Here is a 22,674-nt window from a genome sequence, read left to right as displayed (position 1 = left end):
CTTTATGGATTAGCCTACAGACCATATCAAAGCACAAGGTTCAAACACATATCACCAATAAAATGCTATACAAACAATTTAAAAGAAGAGTAGGGTAAAATACAATAGTTATAGGATAAGATACAATACAATTTAACAGAGTTCCGTGCGCCTTCAATGTTTGGTCATGCCGGCCACATGACCACAGAGACATCTTCGGACAGCGCTGGTTCTTCGGCTTTAAAATAGAGATGAGCACTGCCCCCTAGAGTCGGGAATGACTAGCAACATATATGTGAGGGGAACCTTTACCTATCTAATAATTAAATCCGATTTATAGAGGAATGTTCATTTGCATAAAGATTCTTCCAAATCTCTAACCAACTGGGAGAATCTCACAAACAGCTAATTGCAATGTTCTCACCTGGCTTTTAATTTTAAAAAATAGGGCGGTGTTGAGAAAATGCATTTATAAGCATTTCTCCTTTTTTTAAGCTAGTCTTCCTTTCTGCATGATGCACAGCATATCCACACACAAAAAAAGGAAATCAAAGATAGTTGAGTAAGCCCATGATGAATGGACAGAGTAACAACCTCTAAAGTACATGAATCACCTGAGCTTTGTGTCCCGATTTGGATAATCTGATTTGCGAAATCAAATGGATTCTGCACAACAACAAAATATTGATCGTACAGACAAAAGTTTGCTGAATCTTTGGATCAATTGCAAAGCATCTGATTACATCCGAGGCATTAAAACTTGGCGATTCGGTTTGAAAACCTGATTCTGTTCCGCTTAATCCAATGATTTTCAAGTCCTGCAATCAAGACTTACCCCGAGACCTAATAATAAATGCAGCTGACAATCCTAAAATCTGACAGGAAGTCAGGCAAGACGGTATTTGAGGGTCTAATACGGTGCGGTTTGCCCGTAACCAAACAACCAAATGGATACCACCAATTCCTGCAAGGAGCTGCTTGTTGCCATGGAAACCGAATAATCAAGACATGATTGAAGGCACGGCCTCAGTGTCCATGCTGCAGGTAAAAACAGAACACACAAGCAAGGTTGCCAAGGCAACAGATATGTTAGGAAGTAATTAAAGATAGGGCTGGTATATCTACTTCGAAACCAATTATAATTTCAGCAGGAATCTTCAAGCTGTAGGTTAATGTTGGCGAATTGATTGAGCCAAGATGACTGCACATATCAGCAAACATTCATAAATATCACGGAGAGAAAAGATTGTGATGCCAGCGGCAGGAATTATGGAACAGGAAATAGAAGCAATTGGGTTTTTAAACCATGGTTCCAGGTGAGTTGAGATTAATTGAGTGTTTATCAAATCCTCCTGATTCACAGAAGGGATACACCTGCAAAAAAAAATATAAGTGACCAAAGGAAGCTTTCCAGGGGATGGATGTTGGATAAATGTTAATTTTGATATATGGCTGGTATTAGCCAACAAAAAATGCATACCTGGAATATTTGGAGAAGCTTCCAATTTGTCACAAAGAATGACTTACCCAAAACATTTTTTAAAAAGAAGCTGTGTGAAGTTTGTCCTGGGATGGGCAATAGCCAAGCAAGGAAGCAAGGAGGCATTATCACCAGGAGGAAAAGGAGGAAAACAAAATTCTGTTTGTTGAGTTGGTCCACTTGTCCTTTCTATGTCACAGGGATGATCTTGATGTCTTCTCGGGTCATACAAGACCTTGAGGATGTTCTCCATTTCTTCCTCAGTTCAGGATAGTGTTGTGGCCCAACAGCAGCCAGTGGAGCTGGCAGCAGATTCAGACAGTGAGGAGGTTGGGGAGGAACCTGGGCCAGTCCTGGAGTCTGGGGAAGGCGGGCTCTGTGTTGGAGGCAGAGAGGGGGCCAGGGCTGTCTGACAGTTATCAGCTGCCTTCGGAGTCAGACATCAGTGAGGCAGAAGAACAGCTGGAGCCTGTTCCCAGTGTGCGCATGCGCAGTTATCAGATGAAGGGAACAGCTAAAGAACAGGGATCCACTTGGGAGTAAGGCCACAGGTGGACGATGAATGGCCCTTCCCAGAGGAAATAAAAGGGGAGCGAAAGGGGAGTGGAGTTTGCAGGAGACTATTAGTTTGCTTAATTGGTTCGTGACTCCTTGCCAAGTTTTGCAGAGATCGGCCTGGCAGCTCTCCAAGCCAGATAAGGTCTGTGACTTTAAATCCTCCCTCGAAAGACTTTGCTGGATGTGAATGAGCAGAATTCACAGCAAATTTACAAAAGGGTTTTTTGTCGGGACAAAAAGGAGTTTGCTTCATGGTCTCGGGCAGCCTCGGTCAGAACAAATAGCTCTTATTTTTCCCACTGCAGTTCCTCCAAGATTAGCCAAACAGCCTCTTTCTAATAATGGCAGTCATTCTTCAACTGCCCTGTTTTGGGGAACAATCTCTCCATTATCTTGACTGTTGACCTACCTGGTCCATGGACATGGCTGAACAGCAGAAGAAGCTTTTTAAAAAGCATATGAGTGCTGGCAGGTGAGGCTGATAATTCCACCCAGCCCAGATTTTCTTCAACTAGATGACCTCCGGATAGATGAACCTCAAAACTGTTGAAAACTCTAAAAATTGGTCTACAGCATGAGCTATGAAAGATGTGCTCTAGTAACAGAATGACAGAATTGGAAGGGACCTTGGAGGTCTTCTAGTCCAAGCAGGAGAACGTATGCCCATTGCAGACAAATGGTTGTCCAATCTCTTCTTGAAAGCCTCCAGTGATGGAGTGTCCACAACTTCTAAGACCAGCAGGTCCACTGGTTAATTGTCCTCACTGTTAGGAAGTTTCTCCTCTCCATTACCTTCATTACCTTCTTCTCAGTAATGGATTGTCCTCACTGTTAGTAAGTTCCTCCTCTCACCTAGATTACCTTCTTCTCCCTAATGGATTCACTGCTACTACTACTTTGACTTGAGGGTCATATACTGGGACTCCTTGGACATGGGGTCTACAAGTAGATGATTCCTCTAAAACATGCTTTTCCCTCCACTGTTTTTGTATTTTTGTATTTATTAGTTTGTCAAACATGTACAAGATAGCAAGTATAAATATAAACATGGACATGAACGAAAGAAATGAGTACAAATAAATGGAGACAGTAGGACAGGGATGGAAGGCACTCTGGGGCACTTATGCACGCCCCCTTTATGGACCTCTTAGGAATGGGGTGATATCCACGGTAGACAGTTTGAAGTTGAAGTTGTGGGGGGTTGAGGATGTAACAACGGAGTCAGTTAGAGCATTCCAGGCGTTGACCACTCTGTTTGCGTGTTTTCTGCAACCGAGTTTGGAGCGGTATACTTTGAACGTGTATCTATTGTTTGCCCATGTGTTATTGAGGTTGAAGCTGAAGAAGTCATTGACGGGCAAGACATTGTAGCAGACAATTTTGTGTACTGTAATTTTGTGTAAAATACTGTGTACTTTAGATCATACCGCAGGCGGTGCAATTCCAGATTGTCCAAGCCCAACATTTCGAGCCTGGTGGCATAGGGAATTCTATTTTGAGCAGAGGAGTGGAGGACTCTTCTCGTCAAATACCTCTGGACTAGCTCGATTGCATTAATGTCCAATATACAGTGTGGATTACAGGCAGACAAGCTGTATTTGAGGATTGGTCTGGCAAAGGTTTTTATGTCCTAGTTTGCAGTACAATGTTACCGGAGAAGAAGCTTCGCAAAATTAGGTTAACAACTCTTAATGCCTTTTTGGCAATGCTGTTACAGTGGGCTCTGGGGCTTAGATCGTTTGAGATGAGGACTCCTAGGTCCTTGACAGAATAAGGGTCGTCTACGCCCACTTGTATTTGGTGTTCTGATTTTTATTGCCAATGTGTAGGACAGAGCATTTATTAGTCGAGATTTGAAGTTGCCAATTGCATGACCATTCAGACACATAGTCAAGGTCGCTTTGTAGAGTAGGGGTATTGCCAGTGGTGTTAGCCAGGAAGCTTTTCACCAGAAAGGATAGCTACCCTAGAACGACTATTTAATCTCCAAGTATAGTTATGGGTACTTGTAGCAAATTGCACCCTACTTTCTTCTCCCTTTAAGATTCAAAGGTTAAGAATTGAACACAGGATTCTGCATTCAAGGCTGAGCCAAGACATTCCCAGAGGGCTCAAGGTTATATACACCTTTGTAGGTCAACAGCAATCTTGTGAATTGATGCTAACTTCGGGCCAGCAAAGACCTTATAATGACAGGGAAGGTTCAAACAATGCAGAGAGCTCTAGGTAGCAAGATTGCCACCTTTATTTCCAAAGGCTGCCCCCACGTTTGATCCGACCTGCCAGAAAAGCCACCTTTTCAAAGGGAGAAAGAAGATTTATGCAAGGGAAGCCAGATGTTCGAAGCTATTCCTTCACCTGCTGGGCTTCAAGGAGGCCTGAAGTTACTATTGAACGATTAAAAAAGGAAAGGAAAAATCCTTCCATCAGTCCTGATTAAATTTTCCCAGCCCAGAAATCGTGTCTAAGTCTAGACTCAGAAAAAGCCTCGGGTCCTTCTCACAGGGGTGGGTGAAGCATAGCAGATCAACCTTAGAGACGTTATATTTGCCAAAGAGATTATTTTTTTGTGATTGAAGCTTCCTTATTGTTATGGGTACCGTATTTTTTTGGAGTATAAGACACACCTTTCCCCCCTCCAAAAAAAGAGGGTGAAAAATTGGGTGCGTCTTATACACCGAATGTAGCCCTACCCCCACCACCCCACCAGAGGCTCAAAACACAAGGCATGGAGGCAGCAGTGGTCTGTGGGAATCCCTGCAGCCTGGAACAGCTGATTGAAGGGTATTCCAGCAGTCCAATTTACCTGCTAATCAGCTGTGCTGAATCAGGCTGCAATAAGTTCTGAAGCTCACCTGGTTGGTCATAGTTTGCAGCAGCAATCACATTCAGAAGGCACACACAAGTAAGCAGGATTCAAAATAATAAGAATATACAATACAATACCAGCAGCAGGTTTTCCAAGGTAGCAGTAAATACAAGCAAATAGCATAGCATAGCATAGCATAGCATAGCATAGCATAGCATAGCATAGCATAGCATACCATAGCATAGCATAGCATAGAATAGAATAGAATAGAATAGAATAGAATAGAATAGAATAGAATAGAATAGAATAGAATAGAATAGAATAGAATAGAATAGAATAGAATAGAATAGAATAGAATAGAATAGAACAGAATAGAATAAACAGATTTGGAAGGGACCTTGGAGGTCTTCTAGTCCAACCCCCTGCTCAGGCAGGAAACCCTACACCACTTCAGACAAATGGTTATTCAACATCCAATGTTGAAAACTTCCAACATTGGAGCATTCACAACTTCTGGAGGCAAGTTGTTCTGCTGATTAATTGTTCTAACTGTCAGGAAATTTCTCCTTAGTTCTAATTTGCTTCTCTCCTTGATTAGTTTCTACCCATTGCTTCTTGTCCTGCTTCTTCAGGTGCTTTGGAGAATAGCTTGACTGCCTCTTCTTTGAGGCAACTGTTCAAATATTGGAAGACTGCTATCATGTCTCCCCTGGTCCTTCTTTTCATTAAACTAGACTTACCCAGTTCTTGCAACCGTTCTTCATATGTTTTAACCTCCAGTCCCCTAATCATCTTGGTTGCTCTTCTCTGCACTCTTTCTAAAGTCTCCACATCTTTTTTTACATCATGGCGACCAAAAACTGAAGACAGTATTCCAAGTGTGGCCTTAGTTATAAAGTGGTACCCAGTTGCATTCAGTTTTGGTCACCATGATGTTGAGATTCTAGACAGAGTGCAGAGAAGAGCAACCAAGATGATTAGGAGACTGGAGGATAAAACAAATGAAGAGCAGCTGCTGGAATCAAACGTGTCTAGTTTAATGAAGAGAAGGACCAGGGGAGACATGATAGCAGCCTTCCAATATCTCAGGGGCTGCCCCAAAGAAGAGGGAATCAAGCTATTCTCCAAAGCATCTGAAGGCAGAACAAGAAACAATAGATAGAAACTAATCGAGGAGAGAACTAAAACCTAGAACTAAGGAGAAATTTCCTGACAGTGAGAACAATTAACCAGTGGAACGACTTGCCTCCAGAAGTTGTGAATGCTCCAACACTGGATGTTTTTAAGAAGATGTTGGATAACCATTTGTCTGAAGTGGTGTAGGGTTTCCTGCCTAGGCAGAAGGTTGAACAACGGAGTGGAGAGTTGGTTTCAGACAGAAAGCCACTTGAAGAAACTAAAAGCATTTGAAGTGTGGATTTACGGATGGCTGTAACGTATAAGCTGGGTCGACAAAATCACAAATGAGGAGGTGACAAGCCACCTGAAAAGGCCAAGGGAAATCATCAAAGCCATTAAAAAGTGAAAGTTGGGATACTTTGGACACGCGGAAAAATACGGCATTCTTCACTTAATCCTCCAGGGAAACACTGAAGGCAAAGAAGGTCCAGGCGGAAGAGGAACGTCATGGCTTCAAAATCTACGGGACTGGTTTGGACTAAACTCTGCTAATAAAAATAGGATCACCAATATTTGATGACGGATATGGCACAAGAAGAAGAAGAGGAGGGTTGGAGTAGAAGACCTCCAAGATCCCTTGCAACCCTGTTATTCTGACAAAGCCCAAAGGAGGAAACTACAATGCATAGGTTGTAGCCCTTTGGTAAGCCTTACGCTACAACTCTCAGCTTTCCTCAACCTTGGTGAGGTGGTCAGGAGGTGAAGTTCAACAGGATCTCAGGTTCAAGCCTCAGGTTGTCCATTCAAGCCGATGCTAAATGTTCTTTCTCCAACCAGCTTACACTTAGCATACATTTGGCTTAGAATCACACTTAGGTTAGTTGTCGAGTCGGAGCTAACCAAATTGGAATCCATTCACACAGTATGCCCATTCACGGAGTACCCTGGATGTGGAAACGAAGACAACTTCAGAAAATCGCCCGTTGATATTTTGTGGGTTAAGCAGGAAGTGTGCTAATTCAACAGCAAGCTTTATTTTGTAACACTCCTTCCTTTGGTGTTGCATTAAGGAGATGTCAAATACCTATTTTTATACCCAAACACTTCCCCCCATCTTATTAGGCTCTGTATTTTTAAAAATTGTTGCCTGGTGATTTTATAATCATGTATACGATTCCTGTGGTCGGCTTACTGTGGTTATCTGTCATTTGTTGCCTTTTAGGAATGGGTAGAAATTGTTATGATTTTAAATGGGATGTGATTTTCATATTGATTTATAATGTTAGCCAACATGAGCTACTTTGACCAGAATTGAGGCAAATAAAAACACAATAAAGAAAGAACATAATCGCTCGGCCGTTTAATATTGAAGATCCCACGGGTAGCAAAGCAGAACCTAAAACAGCTTTTTAGAAGGCAGAACAGCAAGGGGGAAGCTCACCAATTGACCCCAAAATGTGCTCTTTTTTGGAGTAGGCATACCTATCAGGGCCACCATTGGATGTGGGAGCTTCTAAGACACTTGCAAAGTTCAGACATGTCCAAAAACTCAAGATGCTTTTTGAGTCTGTGTTTGTTTCTGACCAAGGCTTCCCAAGAGCATGAAAAAAATTCCTTGTCCCAGCAAAAAATCCTTTTATTAATTTACAGTGGATTCTCCTCATTCACAGCCAGCAAAGTCTTTCAAAGGAGGATTTATGGTCACAGACCTTATTTGGCTTGGAGAGCTGCCAGGCCGATATCTGCAAAACGTGGCCAGGAGTCTCGGAGAGTCACGAACCAATTAAGCGAACTAATGGTCTCCTGCAAACTCCACTCCCCTTTTGTTCCTCTTTTATTCCCTCTGGGAGGGGCCATTCATCGTCCACCTGTGGCCTTACTCCCAGGTTGAACCCTGTTCTTTAGCTGTTCCCTTCGTCTGGCAAGTCTGTGCATGCGTGCACTGGGAACAGGCTCTGAAGGCAGCAGATAACTGGCATACGGCCCTGGCCCCCTCTCTGCCTCTGACACAGAGCCCCCATCAGATCCTTCCCCAGACTCCAGGACTGGCCCAGGTTCCTCCCCAACCCTCCTCACTGTCCGAATCTGCTGCCAGCTCTGCTGAAGGGCCACAACGGTGTTGATAATTTCTCAGAATAATTTCTCATTTATTTCTACTGCAGTTTGCAAAAGAGCTGGTCAGAAACTCTTTTTCAGGTTGATTTCTCAGCTGCCTTCCTGGCCCACCATGACTTCCTCACTTGCCCCACCCCTTTCCCCAACTCAAGAAATAGCCTAGCCAAGCTGGCTTTTAAAGCCATCTTGTAGTCATCCTTCTCAGTCCGGCTTCTGCCCAGCATCTCTACAATCTCATTATCTCCAGCCATAAAAAGAGTAATGTATAGAGAGCTGTTTAAGGGCAGGAGAAAGCTGCTTCTCCCCTCTCTTCTTCCTGCAAGGTAATAAGCCCATCTATTTAAATTTATATCCCCAGAAATGGAAATCGTCAAGAGCTGCTCCTGGGATTTTCCAGAGACAAAACAAGGTGTTCCAATTTCTGCCGGAATAAAGGTGGTGCGAGGAGGAGAGGGAAGGGAGCGAGCTTTCCCGAAGGGATGTGGCTTTTAGAGATGGGATCACCTGGAAGCAGGATTTTTTTTTGGGGGGGGGGGGGGGCTTTCTTGCCATCTTATTCTTCTTGCCTTTCACATGTTTGCCAGCATTCAAGACATGCAACTTTAGCCAACTTCCCAAGCTGTTCCCCATCAGCGAAGGGTGAGAGCAGCTTGGAAAGCAAGACGGTCATAAAACAAGACGCACAATTGGGGAAGGTGGAAAGTCATTGCAATTGCAACTGGGGAAAACATTGGTTTTCCCAGTTGCAATGGATGGCTGGGAAGGTTGGACCACAAGGAAAGCTGTGCGCCAAAGAATGGAGGCCTTTGAACTCTGGTGCTGGAGAAGAAGACTCCTGCATTGAGTCCCTTGGACTGCAAGGCCATCCAACCGGTCAGTCCTAGAGGAGATCAACCCTGACTGCTCTTTAGAAGGCCAGATCCTGAAGAGGAAACTCAAAGACTTTGGCCACCTAAGGAGAAGGAAGAAGGACTCCCTGGAGAAGAGCCTCATGCTGGGAATGATGGAGGGCAGAAGAAGAAGAAGGGGACGGCAGAGAAGGAGGTGGCTGGACGGCAGTCGGCATGAGCTTAAGTGGACTCCAGAGAATGGAAGAGGACAGGAAGGCCTGGAGGAACATTGCCCATGGGGTCGCGATGGGTCAGACATGACTTCGCAACTAACAACGATGATAACAGAAAATCGTTGTTGCCTTGGGAACAACGGTCACTGGAATTGGTTATGTCTAGTTTAATGAAAAGAAGGACCAGGGGAGACAGGATAGCAGTGTTCCCATATCTCAGATTGTTGCCACAAGAAGAAGAAGTCAAACTATTCTCCAAGGTACCTGAGAGTAGAACAAGAAGCAACGGATGGAAACTAATCAAGGAAAGAAGCAACTTAGAACTGAGGAGAAATTTTCTGACAGTGAGAACAATTAACCAGTGGAACAACTTTCCTCCAGAAGTTGCGAAGGCTCCAACACTGGAAGTCTTTAAGAAGATGTTGGATAACCATTTGTCTGAAGTGGTAAGATTTCCTGCCTAAGCACGGGGTTAGGTTAGAAGACCTCCAAGGTCCCTTCCATTCTATTCTATTCTATTCTGTTCTGTTCTCTATTCCTATTCTATTATGAATTCTGTTCTATTCTATTCCGTTCCATTCCATTCCGTTATCTATTATCTCCTGTTCTGTTCTTTTCTATTCTGCATTCTATTCTACTGTATTCTACTCTACTCTACTCTACACTACTCTACTCTCTACTCTACACTCTACTCTACTCTATTCTCTACACTACTCTACTCTCTACTCTACTCTACTCTCTACTCTACTCTACTCTCTACTCTACACTCTACTCTACTCTACTCTATTCATTACCCACAAGGCCCTGAGTTCAGTTTCTTTTGGGGCACTCAATGCACCCCAAAAAGCAACATATTCAGCCGCCCAAGCTAAAATGCTGTCCTCCTTCCTCATCGACGCAGATAATCTGCCAGAAACCGTAAGTCCTCAAGAGAGTTTTATTGGCTCCAAGCACGATGCGGGTGGCGCCTTTCTGCCACGAAATCTGATTAATTTTTGGTCTGGTGGTCTGAAAACAATATGGCAAATAAAAGACACTCGGCAGTCCAAACACCCCCAGAGCTGGTAAAGATCCTGCCATGGAGGCCTCCGCCCCCTCCCCAACCGGCTATTCATTATAGTGCTTGCGCCATTTGGCCGCGGATCGGATCATGGCGGCCGCCACGCCCATCATGCCAATTGTTCCCACAGCAATGGCTTCAGTGACCTGTGAAGAAAGGAGGGAGAAGGATAGGTGAAAAGCACATCACGTGGCTATGCCCAGACGGAGGGCTGGGAGGACTGCCAGGTAATGAGGATTTAATAGCTGCCAGCTGATGTAAGGTTGTAAGCTGTAAGCCAATGCAATGAGGATGATTCAGCAATATTGGTATAACTGGTTTAAGACTCTGGTGGGGTCCACACAAGTATTTTACCCTTTTAAGGGGGTCTATATATAGGTGGCCATTAGAGGGCGCCCCCCCCTCTCTCTCTCGTTGTGTATCTCATTTCTCTCCTTGTGTCCGTAGCTGAGTGGTAAGGGATGAATCTACCATGTGTATGTCTATATATATTTGTATATGAACCACTATTAATTGTCTAAACGCTCTGTGTACTGTGTTTTGCCCCTGGGTTTATCTCATAATAATAGTCACAATGCCAAAACTCTGACATGCGCCTAAGAGCCTCGTGCTGGGGATGGGGTGGGGGAACAGACCAATCAGGAATTATCTGCGTTCTTTCATAGCAGAAGCACCAAAGAATATTGCTTCCTCCCTCTGGAATATCATCCCTCTGGAAATTAGACAGGAAGGAAGGTAGGAAGGTAGGTAGGAAGGTAGGTAGGTAGGTAGGTAGGTAGGTAGGAAGGAAGGAAGGAAGGAAGGAAGGAAGGAAGGAAGGAAGGAAGGAAGGAAAGAAGGAAGGAAGGACTAGCAATAGCACTTAAGACTTATATACCGCTTCATAGTGCTTTTCCAGCCCTCTCTAAGCGGTTTACAGAGTCAGCCTCTTGGCCCCAACAATCTGGGTCCTCATTTTACCCACCTCGGAAGGAGGGAAGGCTGAGTCAACCTTGAGCCAGTGAGATTTGAACTGTCAAACTGCAGCTAGCAATCAGCTGAAGTAGCCTGCAGTACTGCACTCTAACCCCTGCGCCACCTCGGCTCTCTCTATATATATCTCCTGTAAGCCGCCTTGAGTCACCAAGTGTGAGTAGGAAGCAATATAAGCATTGTAAATAAATAAACTCACTTAACCAGGGCATGACTTATGTAAATAGGCAGGGATCCACTTAACAACCAGGCCGAAAGAGGTCATAAAATCACACACACCCCTCTCTCGTTATAACAACTGCCTCGCGCAGCAACGGAAATCCTGATCCCCCCCATTGAGGCTGTAAAATCAAAGACTACCTATGCACACTTTCTCCCCGTACCTGATCACTCATCGCAATGCCATATCGCAATTCCATGACAAAGTGTTCGCAGTTGTGGCTGGTCAGGTTGTAGGGCATCTCTCTGCCCACCAGCTCCTCTGCCCGCTCGAGGGTCTTGGTTAGGGGCAGGGGGGGATATGTGTGGTCGTGTTTGTTGTTCACTCGGTATTGGTCATTCCGTACCACCGTTTCCAGCCAGTCTTTCTTGACATACGCTCGGTCAGACAAGACCGCCAGCACGCTGGCGGCCCCATTCGCAAGACGGTCACCTGCCCAAAAGAAGGAAAAGGGGTTGAATTCACACAGCGCGTGGAACCCCGGTTCGCAATAGACGCTTGCTAGGTTCGTGTGGACTTGCAATGCCCCCTCCAATCGACCGCTGCTTGAGAATGCTGGGAGGGGACGTCCAAACATCTTGTAGGAGAATATTAGCCGCTCAGGGTTGAAATGAAGGGATCTTTGGTGCTCTCTGGGCTTGGTGGTTTTCTTGCAGACGTTTCATGACCCAACTAGGGAACATTGTCAGTGCTAGGAGGGAGGGAGGGAGGAAGAAGGAACAGGAGGAGGAGGAGGGAAGGACTAGACTCCTTGGTGCTCTCTGATCTGGGCTGTTTCCTTGCAGACATTTGATGACATTATGAAAATGATGATGAGGATTGTGAGGGCCTTAATTTTCTCTGCTTTTGGGTGTTTTGTTGCAGACGTTTAATGACCCAATTAGGGAACATCATCAGTGATGGGATGAGGGAGGAGAAGGAGGAAGAGGAGGAATATTGCCTTTGATTGCTCTCCGAGCTTGGTTGTTTTCTTCCAAACATTGCATGACCCAACTAGGTAATATTATCAGTGCTAAAAGGGAATGGGGATTGTGGAGAAGAGGAGGAGAGGGAGGAGGAGGAGGAGGATGATTGTGAGGTCCTTAATTTTCTCTGAGCTTGGGTGTTTTCTTGCAGACGTTTAATGACCCAACTAGGAAACTTCATCAGTGCTAGACGAGACTAGAACCGGTGTTACCTAGTTCGCAGAAATGCCTGCAAGAAAACACCCAATCTCACAGAGCATCTTAAACTTTTAGCCTTTTCAGTTTCTTAAAAAACTTTTTTTTTAAAAAACCACCAATATTTGGGCTTCAATGAGATGATTCCCCATTCATTACATCCTTAACGCAGAGGCTGGATATTCCTTTCATTCATTCATTCATTTTCTCAATGTACCTGCTACCCATCTCACAGCCACTCCTCAGCTTAAAGCTAAAGAGGTAGAGGCTCCCCTCGCACGTATGTGCTAGTTGTTTCAGACTCTAGCGGGCGGTGCTCATCTCCGTTTCAAAGCCGAAGAGCCAGCGCTGTCCGAAGACGTCTCCGTGGTCATGTGGCTGGCATGACTCAACGCCGAAGGCGCACGGAACACTGTTCCCTTCCCACCAAAGGTGGTTCCTATTTTCCTACTTGCATTTTTTACCTGCTTTCGAACTTCTAGCTGGGACAAGAAATAGGAGCTCACTCCGTTACGCGGCGCTAGGGATTCGAACCGCCGAACTGCCGACCTTTCTGATCGACAAGCTCGGCGTCTCAGCCCCTGAGCCACGGCGCCCCTCCTCGGCTTACAATCCGATCAAACATGATTACGAAAAGTAAAACAAGGAACATAACAGTGGAAAGGCAGAACAATATTCGGAGGCGCGTTGGACTACAAGCTCTCTTAAACCCCTTTTCACCCAGGCTAATACAGTGTGAAGTAACCAGGCTGAGCTGCAAACGAGGGCCAGGCAAAATTATCCGGGGAGGTGAATTAAACGTGAAGGAGAAACGCTCCTTTGGCTCCGTAGCAGCAGACTTTAATTCGGTTAGTGGATTAGCCCATTTTCCGTGCTTTTCACAATAGGTTGAAATGGAAACGAAGGAGCGCTTGGCACCGAGCTACCTCCCTTGGCGAGGAGGCAGTCACCGGGACTCTAACTAACCTAGTTAAAGCCTGTTGGGGCAACTCCACCCCCTGAGCGCTCAGCCCCCAGGTCTCCGTGGGTGCCCCACGGAGTTAATGATGGTTATTTATTATTTGATCTGTCGGCGGCGTCCCAAGTACCCTCACGCTGGGCCTGTTGGTTTCCATGGAAACTCACATTCGGGGGCTAAATGGACAACCTTGCCCTCTCCGACGTAGATACCCCAGTGTTGATAGCAAGATCGGAAAATCTCAATCAAGTCTCCCGGCTTAATTTCTTCCTGTAAGAGAAAAGAAAAAGAAACAGAGGAGTAGAACCTAGAACCTAGAACAGGGATGGAAAACCTAGTGCCAAGCTGGAACATGTCTACATGCGTGCCACAGCACCAGACATCCAAAGATCAGCAGGCCAGCATGCAATGCCTGCTTTTTGGCCTTTTTAGGGCAGTTTTCAGGGCGTTTTTTGGGGTGTTTTCAGGCCGTTTTCAAGCTGTTTTCAGGCCATTTTTGGCCCAAAAGGGGCCTGGAAACAGCCCCCAAAAAGGCCTGGTTTAGGCCATTTTGGGGGCATTTTCAGGCTGTTTTTTTTAAAAGCCATTTTCAGGCCATTTTTGGCCCCAAAAACGGACCAAAAAGGCCCGGTTCTGGCCATTTTGGAAGACAATTTTTTCAAGCCATTTTCAGGCCATTTTTGGGCCCAAAAATGGCCTTGGAAAAAGCCCCCCAAAGGCCTGTTTTTGGCCATTGGGGGGGGGGGGCATTTTCAGGTCATTTTTCGGTGCTCCAGTGCCCAAGAAGACCAGCTGCCGTAGGTTTCCCATCACGGACCTAGAACCAGGGGCCTGGAAGGGACCTTGGAGGTCTTCTAAACAAACCCCAGCAGCTCAAGGCAGGAGATCTTATATATATTGGGACAAGGGGTTTGCTTCATGCTCTTGGGAAGCCTCGGTCAGCGCACATAGATTTGATTTCGACGGAAGAGGAATATTGATTTCCAGTTGGAGCGCTCTGCATTTGAAGAGGCGGTGAATCCTGGAATCTTCTAAAAAGAGGCTAGACCTTCATGTGTGGTTGACTTGCTTTTCCTCCAGAAGATAGAAATGTGGCTTGTGTTGGATTCCAATTCCACAATTCCTTGACTCTACGCTTGGAGAATGACATATTGTTGGAAGCATGGACCATGGCGTGACAACGCAAAGCCAACTTTGGTCTTCAATATGGGAGAGGTTCTGTGCCTCTACCTTCTGAGGTTCAACCACAGATTCTGCAGCAACAACACACCCAGAAGAGCAGGTCTGATCTTCTCCTAACCCCAAGCCACCAACTCAGACGCTAATGGCCCCGAGAAGATGGGTACCATCTCCATTGAATTGTTGTCTGGGCAAAGTAATGAAATAGACAGTCCAAAAGAGGGCATAGCTCATTGGCTGGCGGGGATCCTGAGCACAGTCACTCCACATTACCACATTTTCGCGGCGGTTCCCACTATGTTGTATTGACTTATCCAAGCACCTCTCCACAGGGAAGCAAGCAAACCTTTTTCCCCGGGGGAAAAACCCTGTTATCTGCCTTTAAAATCAAATCAACAGCTTTTAAAAGGAGCATTCACAAATGCTTAGAGCCCTGGGGAGTGGGGACGACAAGATCCCCTTCTTCACCCAGCGGAAAGGACTCTTAATTTAGCCGAGGCAGGTTTATTTCAGCACCAGAGATCTGGAATCTGTCAAGTAACAAGCAGCGGTGGTGTGGCTTTTGGGAAGGAGAGGGCGTTGTGGAAGGAAGAAGGGACAAGGAGGGAGGGAGGGATGGGAGGGAAGAAAAGAAGAAAAGGAGGAAAGGAGGAAAGGAGAAAAGGAAAAACCTGAAGGAAGAAAGGATGGATAACAGAGAGGGAGGGAGGGAAAGAAGGAGGGGCAAGGAGGGAATGAGGGATGGAGGGAAGGAAAGAAGGAAAAACCCAGTGGGAAGGAAGGAAGGCAGGAGAAACAGGGAGGGACAGAAGGAAGAAGGGACAAAGAGGGAGGGATATTGGAAAGGAAAGAAGGAAAACTCTGGAGGGAAGGACAGAAGGCAGGAGAGGGAGGAAGGGAGGGAAGGAAGGGCGGAAGACAAGAACAGCTAAGAAAGCAGGGTCGACTTGGGAGTAAAGCCACACCTTGGAGGTGATTGGCCCTTCCTGTTTTTGTTGCTCCATAAATATCTTTCCAAGAAGTTTTGTTTAAAGTTTATTTATTTATTGCTTGTTTATTTTTACAAACATATCACTGTGTGAACAGTGTGGCACCTAGGTTGCATACATTCTAACACAAACAAAACGAATAGCCATAGCCCTAGTTATTACTTTCAACCAAGTTATGTATGTCTAATGGTAATACAAATTTATAGAAAGTTGCTATATTGCACTTTAAAAAGCTGCACTATTTACCCACAGCCAATCTGGTCCCTGAGATTTCCCACAGGAGAAAAAACCCGAATCTGTTAATTCCCTTTGGCTGAGTGAGTCAATTTCCTTGGCCATCCAGTCAATTTCAGATTCTCATTTTTTTCTCTTATTATTGCTCTTATTTTATTATATAAAAGTGTGCACGCCAATATCCCCCTTTTCTCCTTATTTCTGTCTCCGATTCTAACTTTGAATCATACGTCCTTTGTTAAAAATAACCAAGATGTATTTTTAATAATGTTCTGTAGTGATTACCGGCAGACCATTCGTTTAATAGCCGTTCAAAGTTACAAAACAACGCCACTGAAAAAAGCGACTTATGGCCATTTTTCACACTTACGACCGTTGCAGCATTTCCATGGTCACACAATCGAAATTCAGATGCTTGGCCACTGGTTCATATTTATAACGGTTGCAGCGTCCCTGGGACATATAATCCCCTTTTGAGACCTTCTGACAAGCAAAGTCAATGGGGAAGCCAGATTCACTTAACAACCGTGTCCCTAACTTACCAGCTGCAGTGATTCTCTTAACGACCGTGGCCAGGAAAGTCGTAAAATGGGGCAAAACTCACCTAACATTTGTGATCTTCCCAACCAACTTCTGGCAAAGCAAAGCTAACGAGGGAAGCGGCTTTAGGACCTCATGATCCATTTAAGAACTGCAGTGTTTCGCTTAACAACCGTGGCAAGAAGAGGTTATGAAATCAGACATGATTCATTTAACAACTTCCTTGCTTAGCAACAAAAAATTCTGGTCCCAGTTCTGATCCACAATTTACAGTTCATTTAGCGATGGTTCGAAGTTACAACGGCACTGAAAAAAAAGTGACTTGTGATCGTTTTTCACACTTACGACCACTGTAGCATCCCCATGGCAATGTGATCAAAGTTTGGACCCTTGGCAACTGACTCGTATTTATGACGGTTGGACCCTTGGCAACTGACTCGTATTTATGACGGTTGCAGTGTCCCGAGGTCATGTGATCTCATTGACACGCAAAGTCCATGGGGAAGCCGGATTCGCTGAACATCCATGCGGCAAACTGAACAACTGAAGCGATTCACTTAACGACCGGGGCAAGAATGGTCGTGAAACAGAGCCGACAGAAAGTTTCGGAAATGGACATGTATGTGAGGCTGTGATTAGAAGCTGAGGATTCTGTCTGTATTCTTTATTCTGGGAGCCGCTTGGCTGGCCGGAAAGCTCTCCCTGAGTTGTAAAGGAGAATAAAACATATTTTTTTAAATATTTAATACTAAATAGCCATGCTCTGCTTCATTTGGGACCTTCTGCGGCTCAGCTCCTGGCTGCAAATCAAATTCTGAATTTCCTTGCCAGATTGCCACTTTCTAAAACTCAAGTGGACAGCATATTTCAAGAAGAAAGAAAGGGGGGGGGAGGAAACAGTCGTTAGCAATCCGGACAATGTTTTTTGGGAGTGAGCACGGTTGAAAATACAGGCAGTCCTCGATTTACAATGGTTCATTTAGTGACGCTGAAAAACGCGACTTAATACAGTTTTTACAACTTTTGCAGCATCTCCATGCTCTCGTGATCAAAATTCAGATGGAATCTGGTTCAGATTTATGACCAGTGCAGCTTCCCCAGGGTCATTGATCCCCCTTCTGGCAAGCCAAGTCAGTGGGGGGAGCCAGATTCACTTAACGGCCGTGTTCCTAACTTATCAACTGCAGTGACTCGCTTAACAACGGTGGCGAGAAAGGTCGTCAAATGGGGCAAAGCTGACACGACGTATGACTCGCTTAGCAATGTAAAATTTAGGGTCGATTGTGGTCGTAAGTCACAGACTACCGGTATAGGTGCTGGAGAAGACTCCTGCATTGAGTCCCTTGGACCGCAAGGCCATCCAACCGGTCAGTCCTAGAGGAGATCAACCCTGGCTGCTCTTTAGAAGGCCAGATCCTGAAGAGGAAACTCAAAGACTTTGGCCACCTGATGAGAAGGAAGAAGGACTCCCTGGAGAAGAGCCTCATGCTGGGAACGATGGAGGGCAAAAGAAGAAGAAGGGGACGGCAGAGAAGGAGGGGGCTGGATGGAGTCACTGAAGCAGTTGGCATGAGCTTGAATGGACTCCAGAGGATGGGAGAGGACAGGAAGGCCTGGAGGAACGTGGTCCATGGGGTTGCGATGGGTCGGACACGACTTCCCAACTCACAACAACAACAACAAAGGAAATAATCTGCAAAGGATAGACAACCTCACTGGCTGACGACAGTTTTTGGCCAGTTGCTGGTTATATTTTTTTCAGACTTGAGCATGCCTTTTCCATAGATTGGAGTCACAAGGGTTAAATATTTCCTCCCCGTTACTAAAATGAATTAGCAAACGGATAACAGAAAGCAAAAAAAATTCTCCCCAATGCACGCTAGCCTGACCAGCGCGATAGATTCGTTAATTGGTACATGCATCATAAAAATTGATCCATCGATCAGCTTGTGATACTTCAGCACGCTTTGTAAATAAAAGCAGCAATGTTGGTTTAATTTTAGATCTCTTTTGCAGGCTGGCAGGAAAGTCTTCCTTTCTACCAAAACTGCAGGTATAGCTGGCTTAATAGGTGCTTGGTCCGTTTTGGGGCGCCCTCCGAAATGTATCCAAGGATAAAGTCCCATTAAGCTCAGAGGTAATTGCTTGCGAATAAACGCCTTTGAGATTGCACCGCTTAGAGTAAAACTCATTGACTTAAATAGCGGGTCTTCATAAGTATGCAAGGGATTGTGCTCTTTTCAGACTGTCTTACAATGTTTCCCTGCAGGCAGTCCTCGACTTACAACCATTGGTTTAGTGACTGAAGCTGCAACAGCATTGAAAAAAGTCTCCTCCTATTTATGACCCTCGCAGCATCCCTCTGGTTGGGCGGTTAAACTTTGGCCGCTTAGCAACTGGCATGCATTTAGGATGGTTTGCTGTGTCTGAGGGTTATGTGATTATCATTTGTGGCCCTCCTAGCTAGCTTTCAACATAGGGAAGGAAAGAAGGGAGGAAGGAAGGAAGGAAGGAAGGAAGGAAGGAAGGAAGGAGGGAAGGAGGGAGGGAGAGAGGGAAGGAGGGAGGGAGGGAAGGGAAGGAGGGAGGGAGGGAGGGAAGGGAAGGAAACAAAAGGGAAGGAAAGGAAGATAGAAGAAAGGGAAGGAAAGGAAGATAAAAGGGAGGGGAAGGAAGGAAAATAGAAGGATGGGACGGGAAGGAAGGGAAGGGAGGGGAGGGAAAGGAAAGGAAGATAGAAGGAAGGAAAGGAAAGGAAGATAGAAGGAAGGAAGGGAAGGAAGGGAAGGGAGGGGAGGGAAAGGAAAGGAAGATAGAAGGAAGGGAAGGAAAGGAAGATAGAAGGAAGGAAGGGAAGGAAGGGAAGGGAAGGGAAGGAAGATAAAAGGGAGGGAAGGGAAGGAAAATAGAAAGATGGGAAGGGAAGGGAAGGAAGGGAGGGGAGGGAAAGGAAAGGAAAGGAAGATAGAAGGAAGGAAGGAAGGAAAGGAAAGGAAAGGAAAGGAGGAATGATCTTGTATTCTGCCAAATGTAGAGAGCATTGAAATGAGGAAAGGCTCCTGTAACCAAACACCCCACTACCACACAAATCCCAAACTTACAAATCGCCCAAACTTCCCTTCCGTATGCGCAGCCTACCTCCCCCACCCCACGTGTTTCACACACAAGGCCACACACACCTGTTCACTCATTTCCGGTCCATAACGCAGCTCCATAACAAAGTTTTCACAGTTTTGGCTGCTCAGGCTGTACGGCATCTCCTTTCCGACCAATTCCTCCGTCTGCCACAGGATCTTGGAGAGGGGTAGCGGTGGGTGGGTCTCGTCATGCTTATTATTCACTCGGTACCTGTCCTTCCGGACGACGTCTTCCAGCCAGTCCTTCTTTACGCAAACTCTCTCGGATAAAAGGGCCAAGGGGTTGGGAGAGCCATCGGCAAAATGTTCACCTGGGAAACAAGAACAATGTCAACCCTAAAGGTGACCTGACCAGAGGTGGGATTCATACATGTTTACTACCGGTTCTTTGGGTGTGGCTTGGTGGGTGTGGCATGGCATGGCATGGTTTAGTGGGCATGGCAGGGGAAGGTTACTGCAAAATCCCCATTCCCTCCTGATCAGCTGGGACTCAGGAGGCAGAGAATAGATGGGGGAGGGGCCAGCCAGAGGTGGTATTTGCGGGTTCTCCGAACTACTCAAAATTTCCTCTAATGGTTCTCCAGAACTGGTCAGAACCTGCTGAATGCCACTTCTGGGTCTGACGAAACCCATCTTGGAGCTTCAGTGCTTCCACACTAGAGCTGAGAGGGGAATGGAGATAGTTTTGTAGCCAAAGCAAAACACTTTCTCTTGAGAACCAAGGTCATTCCCACACCTGGCCCTTGGAAGGAGGAGTGATTTTACCGGAGGGAGTCGTGATTGGACCATGTGACTGACTGTTTTGAGAAAGTGAAAAACAATATTAGTTTTAATGAGGTGCAAAATGTGGGAACCCTCAGGGTCAATTTCCACCAGATCTGGGCCAATATGATATTTCCAATAAAGCTAACTTTTGAGGAATCCAATTGCCTTGGAATATTGCTTGCTATGGATCTATTTCTCATCAATAAGCGTTTTAGCCATTGAGCCGCCATGTCCCTCTTTCATTAAATTAGACATACCCAAATCCTGCCACCATTTTGCTAAGAGAAGGATGGCTTCTCTGAGCAGGGGAATGGATTCCCATGTGGAAGCCATGCAGAATACAACATAATAGAGTTGGAAGGGACCTTGGAGGTCTTCTAGTCCAACCCCCTGCTCAAGTAGGAGACCCAATATCATTCCAGATGTCCAATGTCTTCTTGAAAACCTCCAGTGATGGGAACATCCACAACTTTAAGTCTTTAAGAAAGTCTTTAAGAAGATGTTGGATAGCCATCTGTCTGAAACGGTATAGGGTTTCCTGCCTGGGCAGGGGGTTGGACTAGAAGACCTCCAAGGTCCCTTCCAACTCTACTATTGCATTGTATTGTAACTTCTGGAGGGAAGCCATTCCACTGGTTTACTGTTGTCCCTGATGGGGGAGTTAAAAGCCATCCCCTTATCTACCTCCAGGGATTAAGTATAAGTATAATCTTTATTGCCATTGTACTTAAATACAACGAAATTGGTTCTATTTAATTAAAATACTTACATTCAGTTATTAAATGGACCGCTTGCTGATCCCCTACGTATAAGGCCCAGTGCTGGCAAGAAGAACGGAATATCTCAATAATGTCCCCTGGCTTTAATTCCTCCTGGAAGACACAAAGGTCTAAATTCAGTGGCCATCACTACTCTGTCCTCCCCTCTTCCTACAGGTAGACCAAAAGCGGCGTTAGCGACTTCAAAGGTAGTTCTCGACTTACAACTGTAATTGGGACCAGACAGACCCAAAGGAGTTTTTTCAAGAGGCCACTGGACTTTGTTTTCTCACTGAGGTTTTCCTTGAGGCAAAAAAAATGAAGTCCAGGCATAGTGGACAATTGACATCACACCCAAAATTATACCACTCTAAGGGCCGAAAGCAAAGAGGAACTAAAAAGCCTCTTGATGCGGGTGAAGGAGGAGAGTGGCGAAGTTGATTTGAAACTCAACATCAAGAAAACTAAGATCACGGCATCCGGCTCTCTCAATTCCTGGCAAATAGACAGGGAGGAAATGGAGGTAGGGACCGGTTTTATTTTCCTGGGCTCCAAGATCACCGCAGATGGGGACGACAGCCAAGGAATTAAAAGAGGCTTGCTCCTGGGGAGGAAAGCGATGGCAAATCTAGGCAGCATCCTAAAAAGCAGAGACATCACCCAATCAAAAGTGCGTCTAGTCAAGGCTGTGGTTTTCCCAGTTGCAATGGAGGGCTGGGAAGGTTGGACCATAAGGATGGCTGAGTGCCAAAGAATGGAGGCCTTTGAACTCTGGTGCTGGAGAAGACTCCTGCATTGAGTCCCTTGGACTGCAAGGCCATCCAACCGGTCAGTCCTAGAGGAGATCAACCCTGGCTGCTCTTGACAAGGCCAGATCCTGAAGAGGAAACTCAAAGACTTTGGCCACCTGATGAGAAGGAAGAAGGACTCCCTGGAGAAGAGCCTCATGCTGGGAACGATGGAGGGCAAGAGAAGAAGAAGGGGACGGCAGAGAAGGAGGTGGCTGGATGGAGTCACCTAAGCAGTCGGCCTGAGCTTAAATGGATTCCAGAGGATGGGAGAGGACAGGAAGGCCTGGAGGAACGTTGTCCATTATGCGTCCGCGATGGGTCGGATACCACTTTGCAACTAACAACAACAACACAAGGTGTGAAATTGTGATTTCACTTTGTTCTCATCTGGCGAAATTCATCTTCAGCACCACCACGCTTCTAGCTGGTTTCTCTTTTTTCCCCAGCTGTTTGTTGCCTACCTTCTCTGCATGCCAAACATTGCTGCACATACGGGGTGCATCTTGCCCAATAAACCTCTTTTTTAACCATCATTTTTAAAGAGACAGCCACCTTCCCAAAAATACAGGCGAAATTCACACTTTGGGAGGTTTTCTATGGTGCGGTAGCATCACCTGCTGGTCATTGGGTGTACTGCAGGAGAAGAAAAGACACACACACACACACACACACACACACACACCCCTCCCAAACACACACACACACACATACACCATCCCCCCCAAAAAAGAGAGAAATAAAATGCTCCGGCTGAAATTTCAAGCCTGCCCTTCTAGGGAAAAAATATG

At 45.6% G+C, this 22,674-nt stretch overlaps 1 protein-coding gene across 1 annotated transcript; it reads right to left on the bottom strand.

Annotated features, from left to right (window-relative positions):
* Positions 1-10,106: 10,106 nt before the first annotated feature.
* Positions 10,107-22,388, bottom strand: LOC309399791 (phospholipase A and acyltransferase 4-like; the record flags this gene model as incomplete). Its single annotated transcript, XM_081967903.1, has 6 exons — positions 10,107-10,329; positions 11,539-11,807; positions 13,661-13,763; positions 19,615-19,883; positions 21,107-21,209; positions 22,380-22,388. 6 exons carry the CDS (start codon positions 22,386-22,388, stop codon positions 10,231-10,233), a joined length of 852 nt encoding a protein of 283 aa, XP_081824029.1. The 3' UTR covers positions 10,107-10,230.
* Between the last annotated feature and the right edge of the window lie 286 nt (positions 22,389-22,674).

Source organism: Natrix helvetica (genome assembly GCF_964273705.1).
Source record: "Natrix helvetica genome assembly, chromosome: 16".
Taxonomy (NCBI): domain Eukaryota; kingdom Metazoa; phylum Chordata; class Lepidosauria; order Squamata; family Natricidae; genus Natrix; species Natrix helvetica.
The sequence above is the reverse complement of the archived record's forward strand: the minus strand, read 5'-3'. Positions and strand labels throughout refer to the sequence as shown.